This window comes from Dendrobates tinctorius, unplaced genomic scaffold (genome assembly GCF_039654945.1).
Source record: "Dendrobates tinctorius isolate UK_male_01 unplaced genomic scaffold, ASM3965494v1 ptg000125l, whole genome shotgun sequence".
Classification (NCBI taxonomy): Eukaryota; Metazoa; Chordata; class Amphibia; order Anura; family Dendrobatidae; genus Dendrobates; species Dendrobates tinctorius.
In genome coordinates this window covers 19,634,433-19,652,892 of record NW_027361793.1, presented here as the reverse complement: position 1 = coordinate 19,652,892, position 18,460 = coordinate 19,634,433, and the positions used below count along the sequence as shown (strand labels likewise).

The following is an 18,460-nucleotide window of genomic DNA, read 5'->3' as shown; positions in this document are numbered from 1 at the left end:
TGCAGCTGCTAGACAAGCTGAATACATTTGGGAATTCCCTAACAAACAGGCATTCCACACATGTAATCAGACTTTTGGGAACTGAACAAGATAACGGTTAGGAACTCTTACCCGCTTCCCCTCATCCCAGACTTATGTAACCAGTTAGCTGGGGCCCAATGGTTCTCCAAGTTAGATCTGCGGGGGGCCTACAATCTGATAAGGGTTCGGGAAGGGGACGAGTGGAAAATGGCATTCCTCACATCAGAAGGACTCTTTGAGAACCTGGTAATGCCATTTGGGTTAACTAATGCACCCGCTATTTTCCAAAATGTCATCAATGTTGTGTTTTCTGATCTGATAGGCCGTTTTGTTATTATTTATTTCGATGATATTTTGGTGTATTCCCCGGACAGTCAATCTCACTTGCAACATCTAAAGACAGTACTCCAGAGACTCAGGGAGAACCAATTGTTCGCTAAATTGGAAAAATGTTCGTTTTTTGTACAGGAGCTGTCTTTTTTGGGGTTGATTGTGTCCTGTGAGGGGTTTTGTTTGGATCCTAAGAAGGTGCTGGCGATCGCTGACTGGGTTGAGCCTCGAGATCTCAAGGGGCTCCAGCGCTTCTTAGGATTTGCGAACTATTACCGGAGATTCATTAAAGGTTTCTCCCAAGTGGTTAAACCACTCACGGATCTTGCCCAGAAGGGAGCTGATGTAAAAAATTGGTCTTTACTCGCTAAGGAATCCTTCTCAGCGATTAAGAAATGTTTCATGTCTGCCCCGGTGTTGGCACAACCTGACCCGTCCAAACCATTCATTGTGGAGGTGGATGCTTCTGAAGTTGGGGTGGGGGCTGTGCTGTCTCAGGGTCCGGCCACCCTTACCAATCTCAAACCCTGTGCCTTCTTCTCCAAGAAGTTCTCTTCAGCTGAGAAAAACTATGATGTAGGCAATAGAGAACTTCTTGCGGTCAAGCTGGCATTTGAGGAATGGAGGCACTTTTTGGAAGGGGCGGCTCACCCTATCACGGTTGTCACGGATCACAAAAATTTGGCATACCTTGAATCTGCTAAGAGGCTTACTCCTAGACATGCCCGTTGGTCACTTTTTTTTCACGATTTCAGTTCTCCATTACTTTTCGACCGGGGTCCAAAAATGTCAAAGCGGATGCCCTGTCCAGAAGTTTTGATCCAGTGTCTCCCTCTGAGCCGCCGTCCTCCATTCTTCCCCCAGGGGTGGAAGTGGCGGGGGTCTCAACTGAGTTGGAACAAGAAATCCTAAGGGCTCAGGCCCTAGCTCCGGCAACCAGGCCAGGGGATAAACTGTTTGTTCCAGATTCATTGCGGCCTAGACTTCTGCAGGAGTTTCATGATTCTAGACTGAGCGCTCATCCAGGTATCACGGCCACTAGAGAGGCAGTAGCCAGGGGTTTTTGGTGGCCTTCATTAAGGTCCAACGTCAAGGAATTTGTTTCTGCTTGTGGCATGTGTGCCCGTTCCAAAAGCTCGCATAACTGACCGGCTGGGGAACTCATACCTTTACCGGTTCCTGATAGGCCATGGACTCATCTTTCCATGGATTTTATTACTGGCCTTCCACCTTCCAGGGGCAATACCGTGATCTGGGTGGTGGTGGAAAGGTTTTCTAAACAGGCCCATTTCATTCCCTTGGCAGCATTACCTTCAGCAGAATCATTGTCAAGGTTGTTTGTGCAGCATGTGGTCCGATTGCATGGGGTACCCCTGAATGTTGTGTCTGACAGAGGTGTGCAGTTTGTGGCCAAATTTTGGAGGGCATTCTGTATGAAATTGGGCATCTCACTCTCCTTCTCGTCGGCATATCACCCGGAGAGTAATGGTCAGACAGAACACACCAATCAATCCCTGGAACAAATTCTCAGGTGTCTGATCTCCGCCAGACAGGAGGATTGGTGTGATGCATTACCATTGGCTGAATTCGCTTTTAACAACCGGGTGAGTCAGTCCACCAACATGTCCCCAACCCTGATTAACTATGGCTTTAATCCGCATTTTGGGGAGTTTTCTCGGGTGGATTCCAGTTGTCCAGGGGCAGAGGGGTCCGTTCAACGGTTAAAAAACCTTTGGGCTGAAGTCTGGCGTAATATCTCTTGGGCCCAGGGGAGATACAAATATTTTGCGGACAAAAAGAGAGCCTCGGGAGACATGTTTCAGGTGGGAGAGAAGGTTTGGCTCTCCACACGTAACATCAACTTAAAGGTACCATCAGCTAAGTTGGGACCAAAGTTCATTGGCCCGTACGAGATTATGGAGATAGTCAACCCAGTGGCATATAGGTTGCGTCTCCCCGCCTCCTTAAAAATATCTAATGTGTTCCATAAATCTCTGTTGAAACCCGCAGGATCTGTCAAAGAGAACTCTGAGACTGTTGTTCCTCCAGTGCTGGTGGAGGGTCAATTGGAGTATGAGGTCGGACATATTGTGGACTCTCGACGGGTGCGCCACTCTTTGCAGAATCTGGTCCACTGGAAGGGATATGGACCAGAGGAGCGCTCATGGGTCCCTGCTCGCTCGGTACATGCAGATCGCCTGGTTCGGGCTTTCCATGCCAAGTACCCGGGGAAGCCTGGGGGTCCAGAGGCCCCCCGTTGAGAGGGGGGTACTGTCATGATCCCAGTGCAGGTTTTTGAGCTACACACCTGGGGTTAATGTCTGGAGCTCTGTGCAGGTTTTGACCTGCACACCTGGGGTTAATGGTTGTGGCCTCTTTCTGGTTCTGGGAGAGCTTCTTAAACCCCTGGGAAGCTTCAATCCCTGCCAGTTATACTTTTGCCTTTGTCCTAGTGTGCTGAGCCCCGTGTGCCTGTTTGTTGCTAGCTTGTTTATATGGTTCTGACCCGGCTCTGTTTCCCATTGTGAGTTTGCCTGTCGATTTTGTACTGCGTTATTATCTCTGTGTATGACTCATTGCCTGTGACCTGACTACTCTCTGCTCGCCCCTCTTGTACCTTGCAGTTATCTCTGTGTATGACTCATTGCCTGTGACCTGACTACTCTCTGCTTGCCCCTCTTGTACCTTGCAGCTATCTCTGTGGGTGACTCATTGGCTACGTCCTGACTATTCTCCCTGTCTATGCCCCTTGGTAACTTTGTCTTGCAGTTACTCTGCTAGGAGTTCTCTTGGCTCTCTGGAGTTTAGGCCACGCCCCTAGCAGTCACGTGCTTCAGGTCCTGCGGCTCTGAAGTACGCATCTACTCGGTTGCTGCCCGCTCCACAGGTATCTTTGAGCACTGTTCACTTTACTCAGGACATGCACACTGGCTCAGTGAGCAAGTTCAGTGCGGTGATCCTGACATCTAGCAGACGCAAATCATGCAGCTGAGACAACGAAAACTAAATCTCCGAGCACGCCAAAATACTCAGAGACCACCCGAGCATGCTTGGGGAAATGCGAGCAACAAGTATACTTGCTCATCACTATAGGGGCATTGTTTCATGGGGAATTTTGCTAGTGGATTACAGCTTGGATATACCTTCATGCATTCAGTCTGGGCCATTGTGATTGACTACAGTCAGAAATGTTAGATGTCTTCGTTTTTTTTACTGCAAATGAAGAGATCTGTATCTACCATTATCTATGGTGGTCATATTTGGTTACATATGGTGGTATGTCCCATACAGTTTATACATATATGAAGACAAATTATCTGGGAGTGGGGCTAAAGTGGGACACTTCTCAATGGGAAAGAATGTGTCATGGGGTTACCGCAACAGAGAGGAGCAGGAGACTGCAGCGTCTTATTGCTCCTACTCCTGCACTGAAAAGAAGCACTTCATCTTCTTTTTACATGGTGTTAATTTCTTTACTCAGCACAGGGGTTAATCAGCCATGTTGAGAGCTCTGGGAGTCTGAGCTCTCAGCTGAGCTCGGTTAGCCACTCCTATCCCCCATATAATCTGGGTCCTGACTGGTACACATGTCAGAGCTAGCTTATGCTGCCTGCCCTGGAGGGGAGGTGTTTTGGAGATTATATGAGAAGGAGTTTGAATGATATATCTGTGACTATTGCATGGGTTTGTAAGTGTGATAATTCCCTTTCCAACTCTAACTTTGGTTTTTCCCCATCCTCCACTCCCCAATGCATTCCTCTGTTATACGTCAGTGAATTTTTGTATGCCTGGTATTTTCAGTTACCCCTTGTTCGGTTTGCCTTGTTTGTTGGGTTGGTGTACTGCGGTGCACGACAGCTCCCCTCTTCCCTGGGTGGGGGGAAAGGAACAGATGGTGGGCTGATTCAGGAGATAAGGCAAGAAAGGCGGCCTCAGCATCTTCACCTTCAGAAGTATTCTGGGGAATAGGGAAAGCTAGGGTGCCCCCTAGTGTTAGGGACAGGGAAGGAGCCCCTGGTCCCAGGACACCTGACAGTTGAGTCCTGACAGAATGTTTCTATTGTGTTCTAAATTGACATTGGCAAAGGCCCCCATACAAAACACATACCAAGTAACCAGTTTTCCCAACTCTCTTTTAAGTCTGAATCTGATGTTGCTATGACAATCTCCCCTCTTATGAGAGGACTAAGTGCATGATGCTTCAGGTTGCAGGGTCACAAAGACTTTGTTCACATTATATTTTTGATCATCATATTATGATGTTTTAAAACTGTATTAGATTTGTGTCCAAGACTGTCTCTCTATGGCTAGATAACAGTTGGTACTCAGGTGACAAACAGCTTGAGGACATTATTGCAGAGATTCACAACAACATGGTCTTTTAGTTAGGTATCCTCCCATTCTTGACCTTAAATCCTTCTAAATGTCAGCTTTACTGACTGAACTCATAGGTCGCAATCCACAGGATAGTCTCCCATTAATGGTTAGGTTGCAGGATCAAAAATTTGGTTAAAATAGATCTAGATATTTGTTTTTTAATTCTTATGCAGTTCTCACATGCTGTGGCTGGTCCTTGATTACTTCATTTTTTATCAAAACAGCTGTTTCACTTGTAAAGCCTCATGGCCTATCAAAACTGCCGCTTGTGAATGCAGTCTAACTTAGGCTACAGCTATACACAGACATTTTATAGTCACACTTGTTTTATATACAGTAAAGATGAGCAGATCGAATCACAGAATTCCTGTCCAGCGTCTAGGTCAGTGATATCTGGCCACTAGATAGGAGGCCCGCAAATCTTTTACCTTCTGGTGTCAACGATATGATTTTTGAAAAGCCAGGGCTGGCACAATGCTACCTGTGTGTAACGTCTCACAGATGATGTTGTGCCAGCCCTGACAAATCAACTACTATGCCATAGATGCTAGAAGGTAAGAGGTTCGCCGGCCTCCCATGTAGCAGCCAGGTGCTACTGATTTGGACACTGAATGAGAGTCCTGTGAATCGATCCACTCACCTCTACTATACAGTAAACCTTAAAAAGAAGGTTCCAAATTTCCACACAGTAGTAGGAGGCTTTAAAAAACTTTTTGTATCCAAGCAGTTTAGTCTCCAGACTAAAGAGAACTTGAAGCTCACTATCCCTTAGGAGCATTATGCGACCGTAGATGTGTGGGAGCATTAGTGATAGTAATTCCCCAGACCATAGCAAAAGGATAGTCCCATGTTGCAGAAATCCCCTGAGGAGATGAAGATAAGATCCTTGGGGAAGGAAACAGGAACAAAATTTAGGAATTTTGTATAAAAAGACATACAAGTTTAGGTACTGCATTTATCAGGGTGAAAGTCAATGTTGAGCCTTTAAGGGTGAGTCCAAAGCAGTACAGGTGTGCAACAGGGATAGAATAGAAGCCTGACCCGCTGTAGGACACCTACATGAGTATAATGTCAATAGGAACAATGGGGTAATATTGATCCTTGATCCGTTTCTTATACATACACTAGTACACTTTTGGGTGAACATTTGTACCACCATTAGGAGACACCACCATCGGGATGTACATTTGTACCACCATGTTCATTGGTATCACAACCACCAAAAAAATTGTAATAACATTTATATCAAAGAAAGTTTTCAGAGTGATGACATTAAAACATAAATACAATATTTAAACTACATGGTGATCAAAGAATAAAAATAATTTAAAGACGCAAAAAAACAACTCTCACATGCCCTCCAACCTCCCCCCATAATAAATAAAATATTACTTATTTATACCCCAAAATGGTTTTATTAAAAATGTGCTGCAACATTAAAAGTAAAAAAAATAAAATGGTGGCATGTTGTGGCTTTTTTTTTTTTTACCTAAGAACCATGCAATTATTATGTAAAAGTAGTAAACATAAAAACACCTGTTCATATTCCAATGCATGGAATAAATCTCTAGGGTCTCTCCAAGCACAGAATCTTCCTTCCTCAATGCTGGAAGTCCCAGCCTAACTTGAGAGGCCTAGATAGGTTAGTGGTAATGTGAGTATAAATATTTTTCAACCTTTTGATGGCCCCTTACGGCTCAGAAAAATTGTGGCCAGTGGTTGCCATATTGCTGAAACAGTGAAAAGGGGAATTATGAAAAATCTGCATTTTGAAATTTTATAATGTTGGAGTAGAATTAAATTCCACTCAAATATATTTGTTCCTTTCTAGCTTCAGAGGTAATAAAAGGATGAGTCAAGCAAATTACGAAAGAACATTGCATTATGTGAAGGTATAAGGCTGGGATCACCTGAGAATTATCATTTCATTAATAACAATAAAAAGACTGCACAACAATATTTGTCACAATATTTATATTTCTGTCTATCTCCCTGAATATAGCGGTCTTTTATACCAACCTGAAAAGACCTGCATACACCTTGCAAGCATTCAACTTGGTCCTTATGCTCTGGGATGATTTGTAAAACCTGGTCTCTAGACAAAAAATAAGAATGATGGTTGGCACATTGAAATATATTCATCTCCATGTGGGCAATAACAATTTACATGGAAAACTGTTGTAATATGAAAGAGTTATACGCCAGTTTTAAGCTAGTGCCTATATAAGAAATATATAGCAGCTCCTCCCCACTCTAATCTGACGATAATGAATCCTTTATGATTACATTCATGCCTTCCTCATTTAATAACTGTAACGACCTTGAACATTTCTGCAGGATTCCTTTTTATCTCTCTTACATCTTAAATTCTCAGGCATGGTAATCTGCTAGAATCGATTTTTTTTTTTTTTTCAATAAGAGAGGCGTACTTAACCCTCTGAGGGGACAATTAATGTGCTTAATACAGCACTAAAGTTTAGCACTAAATCTGAGGTATAGCCCAGCGAGAATACAGTTTACATGGTTTCTCCAATTTAGAGATTTTATAGCATTTGTAGGCGGAATGGCTTCAGTATAACTTCTTACTACACTAAAGGGCATAGATTTTCTCTTTACAGCTCTCTCATATAAAAATACATGCAAAATGAAAAGATACATTTTAGAATCTGCTGCCTGTCGCATCCCTACTGGTGTTTCCAAGAGGTTTTGTAGGTAACTAAAACATTATCAGTGCATAATGTAAAGGTTTGTAGTGCTTTAATACATCTTTTACATCATTTCCTTATTTTCTATCCTTGCAAACAGCAAATTGGGACATTCTTCTAAGAGTGCCATCCCAAAAAGTAGAGGTGCACAACCTGCAACAAAGGGGCAACATGAGCACTGATTGCCAATCTGTGCCCTTCCAAATCGGTAGGACACTGACATGCTTGTCTGTATCTTGAGGATTTAGGAAGATGCCACTTTGGAAAGACACAGCAGAAATGTAGTTATAGGACAGCCATCAGTGCAGGACTTGGAAGTTACTTATTAGCGTTTGCTAGTATCTGCTCACATGTATAATTCATATGGCAAAAAGCAGCTCGGCTTGTTGGAGCTTGGCAGGCAAATGCTAATAGTGCACTGTGTGGTTGACACTGTTTATGGGGCTTATGTATACTCGGCACTGTGTCTCTGTTGCTGTTAGGCTATGTATCGGGAAGATATTCTCTGGATTTCCTATATTAAGCAGGTGATGTCATAGACATGGTCATATATGTGATGTCTTGGATGATGTCATAATGACTGAAGCAGTATACAATACTTAGTGCAGGAGCCATGATAATGGTAAATGTTGGCTTCTAATGTTATTATTCTAACATTCTGGATTTGACATAAGATACCCACATATAAGCCATGGGCTAACAGATGCTGAGGTAGAGGTTATAAATGATATACACATGATTATTATTATTTACAGTTTTGACATTCTGGGGTGGATTGGAATTACCTATTGATTTTTACATGACAGTAATATTGGCCTTTAGTGGCTATTTTAATTACTTATAGTACTCAGGAAAATTGAAAGCTGCTTTGATGGTTGATATAGGCAAACATCATAGTTTATATGAATCTTCACCATTTTGCTGTGTCTCAGAAGAGGAGCAAGAACAGGCCTGGATCCTGGAGAAGTTGGCTGTATGTGATTATATTAATACATGCGCACACATTTCATTTAAAAAATATAGATGGGAGTTTTTTTAATGCGTTTAATGAGACAACATCAGAATCCAGTGAGGTCTTTAAATAATCAATCATGGATGCATACTATATGCTAAAACCAACGCATGCCCTATTTACAACCACAAAAGTAAAAAGCTTGTGTCCGCCAATATATTTTATTTTATTAGAGATGATAGGAGTTATAGGGGTTTTCCAATGATAAAAATCTATCATCTAGCCAAAGTGTGCACCCATGCCAGCAGCACTTATCACTGTTTATGGGATTGGTGGGCACACATGGGCACTACTGCCCTATTAGGCTGTGTGCACACGCTGCAGAATCTGCTGCGGATTGATCCACGCGGATTTTCAAAATCCGCAGATAAATCCGCAGGTCAAAAGACCTGCGGTTTATCTGCGGATTATCCTGCGGTTTTGCCCTGCGGTTTTACCATCTCCACAATGGAGGAGATGGTAAACCGCTGCGGAATCCGCAGAAAGAATTGACATGTCAATTCTTTCTGCGGTTTAGAAACTGCAGAAAATCCGCGTGGAAAATTCCACAGCATCTGCACTGCGGTTTCCATTTCCCATAGGGAATAATGGTACTGTACACCGCAGCAGAAACTACTGCGGATCCGCAGGGCCAAATCCACTGCAGATCCGCAGCAGAATCCGCACCGTGTCCACACACCCTTAATATGAGGATGAGGAGGGCCATCGGATTCCATGAACGATGTTTAGTTTTAAAAGGGATCACTTTTTTTTTATAAGATACGAGAGAGGTGTAGCTACAAAATGTACAATTGCTGAGAAAGATAACTTTGAACATTATTTGCTGTGAAAGGAAACCAAATGAAGGACAAGATGATATGAAGAGCGGTATAGAGATAAATAGGGGTGAGAAGCAGAATGACATGGCATCATCAAGTATGAGCTAGAGTAATGCAATAATCCACTCAGATGTGAATGAGTTCAGAATTGGAATTCATTACAACATGAGCCATCGGTTATGTTTGCTGTTTATTTGATTTTAGCAGCAGAAGGTAAGAATCTGTCCATGCTAACACATCGTATCTTGCGTCTGTTACTTATGATCCGTTTAGCCTCCCAAATGTCATAATGTCAGGTGTTAGGAAAGCAAATGTAATAGTAAAATGTGATTAATCAAACTTGCATTTAAAGTGGACTGGTCACCGGGTCAAACGAGGGCAGTTGTTGCTCTTATTTTATTCCTGGGGCTCCACATACTATTCAGTCTTTAGTGTTTTGTGTTTTTTTTTAAATCCACCTTGTTGCTCCAGAGATTTGCACTTTTTATCTAGTGCTAATTTTTATGGTCTTTATCATTGGACGTGTCTCTCAAGATATTCTGGGGGCGTGGCTCACAGGATTCTCTGGGGGTGTGGCTCACAGGATTCTCTGGGGGCACGGCTCACAGGATTTTCTGGGGGCACGGCTCACAGGATTCTCTGGGGGTGTTGCTCACAGGATTCTTTGGGAGTGTGGCTCACAGGATTCTCTGGGGGTGTGGCTCACAGGATTCTCTGGGGGCACGGCTCACAGGATTCTCTGGGGGTGTCGCTCACAGGATTCTCTGGGGGTGTGGCTCACAGGATTCTCTGGGGGCATGGCTCACAGGGTTCTCTGGGGGTGTGGCCCCCAGGATTCTCTGGGAGTGTGTCTCAGGGTTCTCTGGGAGTGTGGATCACAGGATTCTCTGGGGTGTGGCTCACAGGATTCTCTGGGGGTGTAGCTCACAGGATTCTCTGGGGGTATGGCTCACAGGATTCTCTGGGGGCATGTCTCACAGGATTCTCTGGGGTGTGGCTCGCAAGATTCTCTGGGGGCATGGCTCACAGGGTTCTCTGGGGGTGTGGCTCACAGAATTCTCTGGGGGCACGGCTCACAGGATTCTCTGGGGGTGTCTCTCACAGGATTCTCTGGGGGTGTGGCTCACAGGATTCTCTGGAGGCGTGGGTCACAGGATTCTCTGGAGGCGTGGCTCACAGGATTCTCTGGAGGCATGGCTCACAGGGTTCTCTGGGAATATGGCTCACAGGATTCGCTAGGGGTGTGGCTCACAGGATTTGCTGGGGGTGTGGCTCACAGGATTCTCTGGGGTGTGGCTCACAGGATTCTCTGGGGTTGTAGCTCACAGGATTCTCTGGGGATGTGCCTCACAGGGTTCTCTGGGGGTGTGGCTCACAGGATTCTCTGGGGGTGTGGCTCACAGGATTCTCTGGGGGCACGGCTCACAGAATTCTCTGGAGGCGTGGCTCACAGAATTCTCTGGAGGCGTGGCTCACAGAATTCTCTGGGAGTGTGTCTCACAGGATTCTCTGGGAGTGTGCCTCACAGGATTCTCTGGGAGTGTGGCTCACAGGGTTCTCTGGGAATGTGGCTCACAGGATTCTCTGGGAATGTGGCTCACATGATTCGCTGGGGTGTGGCTCACTGGATTCTCTGGGGTGTGGCTCACAGGATTCTCTCGGGCTGTAGCTCACAGGATTCTCTGGGGGTGTGGCTCACAGGATTCTCTGGGAGTGTGGCTAACAGGGTTCTTTGGGAGTGTGGCTCACAGGGTTCTCTGGGAGTGTGGCTCACAGGATTTGCTGGAGGTTTGGCTCACAGGATTCTCTGGAGGTGTGGCTCACAGGATTCTCTGGGTGTATAGCTCACAGGATTCTCTGGGGGTGTGGCTCACAGGATTCTCTGGGGGTGTGGCTCACAAGATTCTCTGGGGGTGTGGCTCGCAGGATTCTCTGGGAGTGTGGCTCGCAGGATTCTCTGGGAGTGTGGCTCACAGGATTCTCTGGGAGTGTGGCTGCTTTTTTCATTAGTATTATTGGGCTAAGTCACTGTACTTATACCCACCGAGATGATATAAGTGGCTCAGTGTTATAGGTTGCCATATTTCATCTTATTAAGCTTATCATAGCTGAGACTTACCATTGCTATATAATTATTTATGTTTAGCTAATTTGGTTTTTCCTCTAAGCTTAGTCTGTTCACTATCATGAGTATAATATTATTATTGGGCTTATCATTGTGATTGCTTGCAATTTTTTACCATTGTAACCAAGCGTGACCAATAGTAGAGACTAACCATTCATTTTATTTATTATCTTAGTATAAGTCTCTTGGTTTCTGGTAGTTGGCAATGTCCTCTATGTGAGGCACACTGATTTTTTATCTTGTCGTATTTGTCTTTTAACCTTATATTAATAAAATTATCTTTTATTATGGATCTCTTTGTTCCCCCTCTTTATTTTAAGTGGGGTATGTGTATTATATATATCTACAGTTATAGAAGAGGAAATAACAAACACAATCCAAGAGTCCTACTCATTGTTAATTCTAAATGTGTAATGCTGATGCTAAAGGACGACCATACATGACCTCCAGAGAGCCTTCTGCTAAATAAACCTCAAAGGGGGAATGTCCATTAAGCAGAACACAAGAATGTGTAAGCCCATGCATATAAGGACACGTACATAGTCTCTACTCCATTACGGTTCGTTTTGAGGAGAAATATGTTTTTTTATAGACATTTAAAATATTCAAACTTTATAATCTTTCTATTTGTACACTGACCTACTGCAGAAGTCACAGCAATAATGATTGAAATGTATTCACATGGCTGGTCTGGCAGAAGAACAGACTGCCAAGGACACACATTGGTGACAGATATATGGAGTAGATTTATGGTGGTATTGAAACAGACAAGGCATGCAGCCACTATACTGATTTTGGACATTTTTATCCAGACATGAAATTAAACTAGTAGAATACAACTTAGGATGACTGTAGGAAGAAACTGGCATGACAAGACTTTAATACCTGCTGCACCCAAGCACCACTAATAATAATAATAATGCAGATGTGCCATGTGTAATGCAAAGCAGCCAAGAATTTATAAGGAAAAAAAGGGAAATTCTTACCCATCATAGTTTATCTTCATGGCCAGCACCTGCAGGATCAAAATTCCCAGAACACCGGCATTCCACAGGACAAGATACATCGTGTTGAAGCTGCATAAAGACAAGTCAGTTATCAGGCTGTAACCTGCTGGCTGCTTACTGGACTTTGGAAGACTGATCACTTGCTCAGCACACTTACAGCAGTTATTAACCCACACCTATCTGAGACCGAGGAACACACTGGGACTCTTCCCAAAACCTCCCTGAAGGCAAAATCAGTTTAATCCTCGTTTTGCTGTGGCATCAGACATGCTAGCATTCTGGCGGAGATATATCATTGTCCTTGTTTAATTTAACCAGCATTGTCTAGATCCTTAATAGGAGCGATCATATGATGTAAGGAGAGAGAAGCCTCTGCGCTTCCACAATTGAGACCACTGCTTTACAATGGGTTCAAAGATGCAAGAAGAATTAACAAAGTGAAATAATACAAAATACGTAAAGCCTAGCCGTCATTTTCAAATTTATAAATCCGTAGTACACACGAAGATAAGAAACTGTGTAATATATATATTATCAGAGAAATCTGCTTCTTTGACAGAATTGATCAGTCATTATCAAAATTCTTAGTTCTCAGGTAAAATCTGTACTCAGTGCAGAAGGCCTGAGATAGGAGATGGTAGATACTACTGATAAGAGTCTATGTAGATGAGAGGAGGAGAAGGCAGGGGCCCTGTCTCTAGCTCCTCCCCCTCTCATCTACATAGGAGATGGCAGATACTACTGATAAGAGTCTATGTAGATGAGAGGAGGGAGGAGAATTCAGAGTCTCTGTCTCTAGCTCCTCCCCCTCTCATCTACATAGGAGATGGCAGATACTACTAAGAGTCTATGGAGGAGAGAGGGGCTCTGTCTCTAGCTCCTCCCCCTCTTATCTACATAGGAGATGGCAGATACTACTGATAAGAGTCTATGGCAGAACAAGGGGCTCTGTCTCTAGCTCCTCCCCCTCCTATCTACATAGTGAATGGCAGAAACTACTGATAAGAGTCTATGTAGATGAGAGGAGGGAGGAGAAGGCAGGGGCTCTGTCTCTAGCTTCTTCCCCTCTCATCTACTTAGTTGATGGCAGGTACTACTGACAGGAGTCTATGGAAGAGGGAGGGACTCTGTTTCTATCTCCTCCCCCTCCTATCTACATAGGGGATGGCAGATACTACTGATATGAGTCTATGGAGGAGGGAGGGGCTATGTCTCTAGCTCCTTCCCCTCTCATCTACATAGTTGATGGCAGATACTACTGATAGGAGTCTATGGAGGAGGGAGGGGCTCTGTCTCTAGCTCCTTCCCCTCTCATCTACATAGTTGATGGCAGATACTACTGATAGGAGTCTATGGAGGAGGGAGGGGCTCTGTCTCTAGCTCCTCCCCCTCCTACCTACATAGAATGTTATCGGGGCACAAGGACCACATACCTCATTAGTCTGCAAAAATATGTAAGTAATCTCTTTGATATTATCTTGCATCCAATGTAATTAGTACCATCAGTTTACACAATTTAGCACCTTGCATCATGCAAATACCTATAAGTTAGCCAGTGAGGTGCAGACATCTAGATGAAGTTTACATTTACACAAAATTTGGCATTTTGACTATATGCGATGTAGCACTATAGAAACTAGACACAACTGTGTAAAAGCATCATATGATCTTCCATTGTGTTACTCTGTTACATGTGTGTTTATTGTTAATTTTCAATAATGTTTATGAATTTTTAGAGACCATATACACCTATCTTTTCTTTGGATGGTATTCATAGAGTTCTTTCTGTAGTGTCTTCATTCCCTATCTCAGTAATAGGACAGGCCGTCTGCACTGAGTACAGATTTTACCTCAGAATTGAGAATTTTGATAATGGCAGATTTCCCTGATAAGATATATTACAAAGTTGCTTATTTTCATGTGTACTATTGATTTATGAAATAAAAATTAAAGCGACGGTTACCCTTTCAATTATATTGACAAATGCAAACAAAACATAATCCACAGCTAAGACACTCACATTATACATATAAGATATGCAAATAGTATCTATCAACACGATAGGGAACAATAAACATGCATTATACTCAGCCTCCCTGATTTCATCATCTGGGGGAGCCCCTGTTCATAGAATCATAGAATCATAGAATCGTAGAGTTGGAAGGGACCTCCTGGGCCATCTGGTCCAACCCCCTGCTCAAAGCAGGATTCGCTAAATCATCCCAGTCAGATGTCTGTCCAGCCTCTGTTTGAAGACTTCCATTGAAGGAGAACTCACCACTTCTCGTGGCAGCCTGTTCCACTCATTGATCACTCTAACTGTCAAAAAGTTTTTTCTAATATCTAATCTGTGTCTCCTCCCATTCAGTTTCATCCCATTGCTTCTAGTCTTTCCTTGTGCAAATGAGAATAAAGTTGATCCTTCTACAATGTGACAGCCCTTTAGATATTTGTAGACAGCTATTAAGTCTCCTCTCAGTCTTCTCTTTTGCAAACTAAACATTCCCAAATCCTGCAACCTTTCCTCATAAGACAGGGTATCCAGACCGGTCACCATTCTGGTCGCTCTTTTCTGAACTTGCTCCAGTTTGTTGATGTCTTTTTTAAAATGTGGTGCCCAAAACTGGACACAATATTCCAGATGAGGTCTGACCAAAGAGGAGTAGAGGGAAATAATGACTTCACGTGATCTAGACTGTATGCTTCTGTTAATACATCCTAGAATTGCATTTGCCTTTTTTGCTGCTGCATCACACTGTTGACTCATATTCAGTCTGTGATCTATTAGTATACCCAAGTCTTTTTCACATGTGCTGTCACTTAGCCCTATTCCTCCCATTCTATATTTGCTTTTTACATTTTTATTGCCCAGATGTAGTACTTTGCATTTCTCCCTGTTAAAAACCATTCTGTTAGTTGCTGCCCACTTCTCCAGTTTATTTAAATCTTTTTGAATCCTCTCTCTCTCTTCTCTAGTATTAGCTATCCCTCCTAGCTTTGTGTCATCAGCAAATTTAATCAGTTTACCCTCAATTCCTTCATCTAAATCGTTGATAAAGATGTTGAACAATACAGGGCCCAGGACAGAGCCCTGTGGTACCCCACTTGAGACATTCTTCCAACTGGATGTTGGAACTGTTGAATTAAGAGGCCTGACGGTTGTAAGTTGGACTTTATGTACAGTATGACAATGAGTAATCAAACTCCGAGCTGCTAAGCAGTTACACAGAAACATAGTGGAAGAGTATAAAAGTATGTGCTATGGCTCCCATACATATTAGATAAAAGTTGACTGGACTCCCCAATTTCAGGACACACACTTTCCTTGAAAAAGCTAAAAAGGCGAAACGTGCGTCGGACTCCAGGAATTCTGTGAACAGGCGATTAAATGGGTATGTGCTCATATTATATGTGATTACCAGCATGGGGATTTTTTTTTCCCTCTATATGGCACTCTGCACTTTACAGACCATTAGGGGTCTAGGTGGATATATGCTTACATGCTGATATATTTTTGCACTTTACCATTACCTGTATCTATTCTTTTATTCCTGTATTTTGTGTGTATTTCACTTGGGTATACATTCCTTCCTCTTAATTGTATTTTGTTCATTTATTTATCTATGATATGAATTTACTTAATAAAATGTATTACTTATTTATGATATATCTCTCTTTGTGGGTGTTGTGTTCAGGATACTTTGTATCCACTTTTTGGTCTATGCATTTCACACGCCCCTGTACTTTATGCATGCTGGGAAGTCCTATATGGTGAAGGTTCCCCTATCGCATTAGTATGTTTTTGGACATTTTTGTGGTTGTAACTCCCCAATTTCAGTTGGATCATCTGACTCAGTAACGTAGCTACCAAGGGACAGAGGGTGCGGTCGCCCCAGGTCCCTTGTTCTGAGGGACCCACCCAGAGCCACTGCCACTGTTAACTATATTGGTGTGCGCAGCATGCCGTTGTAGTTAAGCTCCATTGTAGTGCATGGAGACATGATTTTCCTGCACTAACGCTATCTGCTCTATACACCGCGGGCATAGGAGCATATGCCCCCCTGGACTCTGCATGCTGGCACTGTACCTTTAAGCTGCCTCCAGCAAATGACAGACACGCCCACATTGCGCTCTGTGTGGTTTGTGTCTGCAGTAGAGACATCACAACACAGGGCACCAGCTTCTTCCCACCAGAGAGGAGCAGGACTGAGCAAAGGATGGTGCTAGGAGTAGGAGCTCAGGCTGCTGCCTGCACCCTGGGCCGGAGGTGTCTGTGCTGTGAGGAGGGGGCAGGACGCTGCTCACCTCCTGACAAGTCCCTGGATGGTTTCTTTTCTTATATTTGAGGTCTTGCAATCTGAGGCACAGTAGATTTATGGGGGCTACTCAATCTTTTAAACAGATCAGTGTCAATTGAAATCGCTGGAGCATCACATGATCTGGAAAAGACTTCAAAGCAGCTGCCATAAATCTCATTGGGCCTCAGATAGAGGAACTGACATAAGTAGTCAGTATCATGCACTGCACTGAGAGACGTCACACCGACTTTAGGACAGCACAGATGGCAATATGTATCTTTACCTATTCGTGTATATACTGTATATACACTCACTGGCCACTTTATTAGGTACACCATGCTAGTAACGGGTTGGACCCCCTTTTGCCTTCAGAACTGCCTCAATTCTTCGTGGCAGAGATTCAACAAGGTGCTGGAAGCATTCCTCAGAGATTTTGGACCATATTGACATGATGGCATCACACAGTTGGCACAGATTTGTCGGCTGCACATCCCTGATGCGAATCTCCCGTTCCACCACATCCCAAAGATGCTCTATTGGATTGAGATCTGGTGACTGAGGAGGCCATTTGAGTACAGTGAACTCATTGTCATGTTCAAGAAACCAATCTGAGATGATTTGAGCTTTATGACATGGCGCATTATCCTGCTGAAAGTAGCCATCAGATGCCTGTTCTTAGCTGAGAGGAGTGGTACCCAGTGTGGTCTTCTGCTGCTGTAGCCCATCTGCCTCAAAGTTCGACGCACTGTGCGTTCAGAGATGCTCTTCTGCCTACCTTGGTTGTAACGGGTGGCAATTTGAGTCACTGTTGCCTTTCTATCAGCTCGAACCAGTATGCCCATTCTCCTCTGACCTCTGGCATCAACAAGGCATTTCCGGCCACAGAACTGCCGCTCACTGGATTTTTTTTCTTTTTCGGACCATTCTCTGTAAACCCTAGAGATGGTTGTGCGTGAAAATCCCAGTAGATCAGCAGTTTCTGAAATACTCAGACCAGCCCTTCAGGCACCAACAATCATGCCACGTTCAAAGGCACTCAAATCACCTTTCTTCCCTATACTGATGCTCGGTTTGAACTGCAGGAGATTGTCTTGACCATGTCTACATGCCTAAATGCACTGAGTTGCCGCCATGTGATTGGCTGATTAGAAATTAAGTCTTAACACACAGTTGGACAGGTGTACCTAATAAAGTGGCCAGTGAGTGTAAAATATAAAGTAGCAAAAAAATGAAGGCAGCAGATGACTGACAAAATGAAAAAATAGTATTTTAATAGCCCATCGGGGCTCAGCGACATTTCAGCTTTACTGAGAACCTTTTTCTGGGTGAACCAAAACACTATTTGTTCATTTTGCACAAGAGAGAAACCCCCAAGAAACATTTTAATTCATAATGTGCAAGTGCACAATGATGCCCCAATAGTAAATGGAGTAGGAACGACTTGCAAGAGACTTGAAAAAGAGAAGAGAAACAGAGTCCAAAGCTACAGAAAAAATAACAACTTTATTAAATACAAAAAGACACTAACATTATAAAGATAGCAAACTATTGCATAGTAATAGCACTCTCTAAGGCCTCTTTCACACATCAGGTTTTCGCCGTCAGGCACGATCCGGCGCTTTTGACAGAAACCGGATCCGGCGAAATGCAATGCCGGATCCGGTTTCCCCCCCATTGACTTGCATTTGCGCCGGATCGCGCCGGATGGCCATGCGTTTCATCCGGTTTTCGCCGGATCCGGCAATGTGTCGCGATCCGGCGTCTGGA

General features: G+C 43.6%; 1 protein-coding gene across 1 annotated transcript in view; it reads right to left on the bottom strand.

Moving 5' to 3' along the window:
- CPO (carboxypeptidase O) overlaps positions 1-18,460 on the bottom strand; it is a 341,601-nt gene that overhangs the window by 280,233 nt on the left and 42,908 nt on the right. Inside the window, exons 2-3 of the mRNA XM_073541921.1 lie at positions 12,375-12,464; positions 6,748-6,823 (exon numbers count right to left, since the gene is read on the bottom strand). Coding sequence (XP_073398022.1) covers positions 6,748-6,823; positions 12,375-12,464 — 166 coding nt within the window. The remainder of the gene's footprint in view (positions 1-6,747; positions 6,824-12,374; positions 12,465-18,460) is intronic.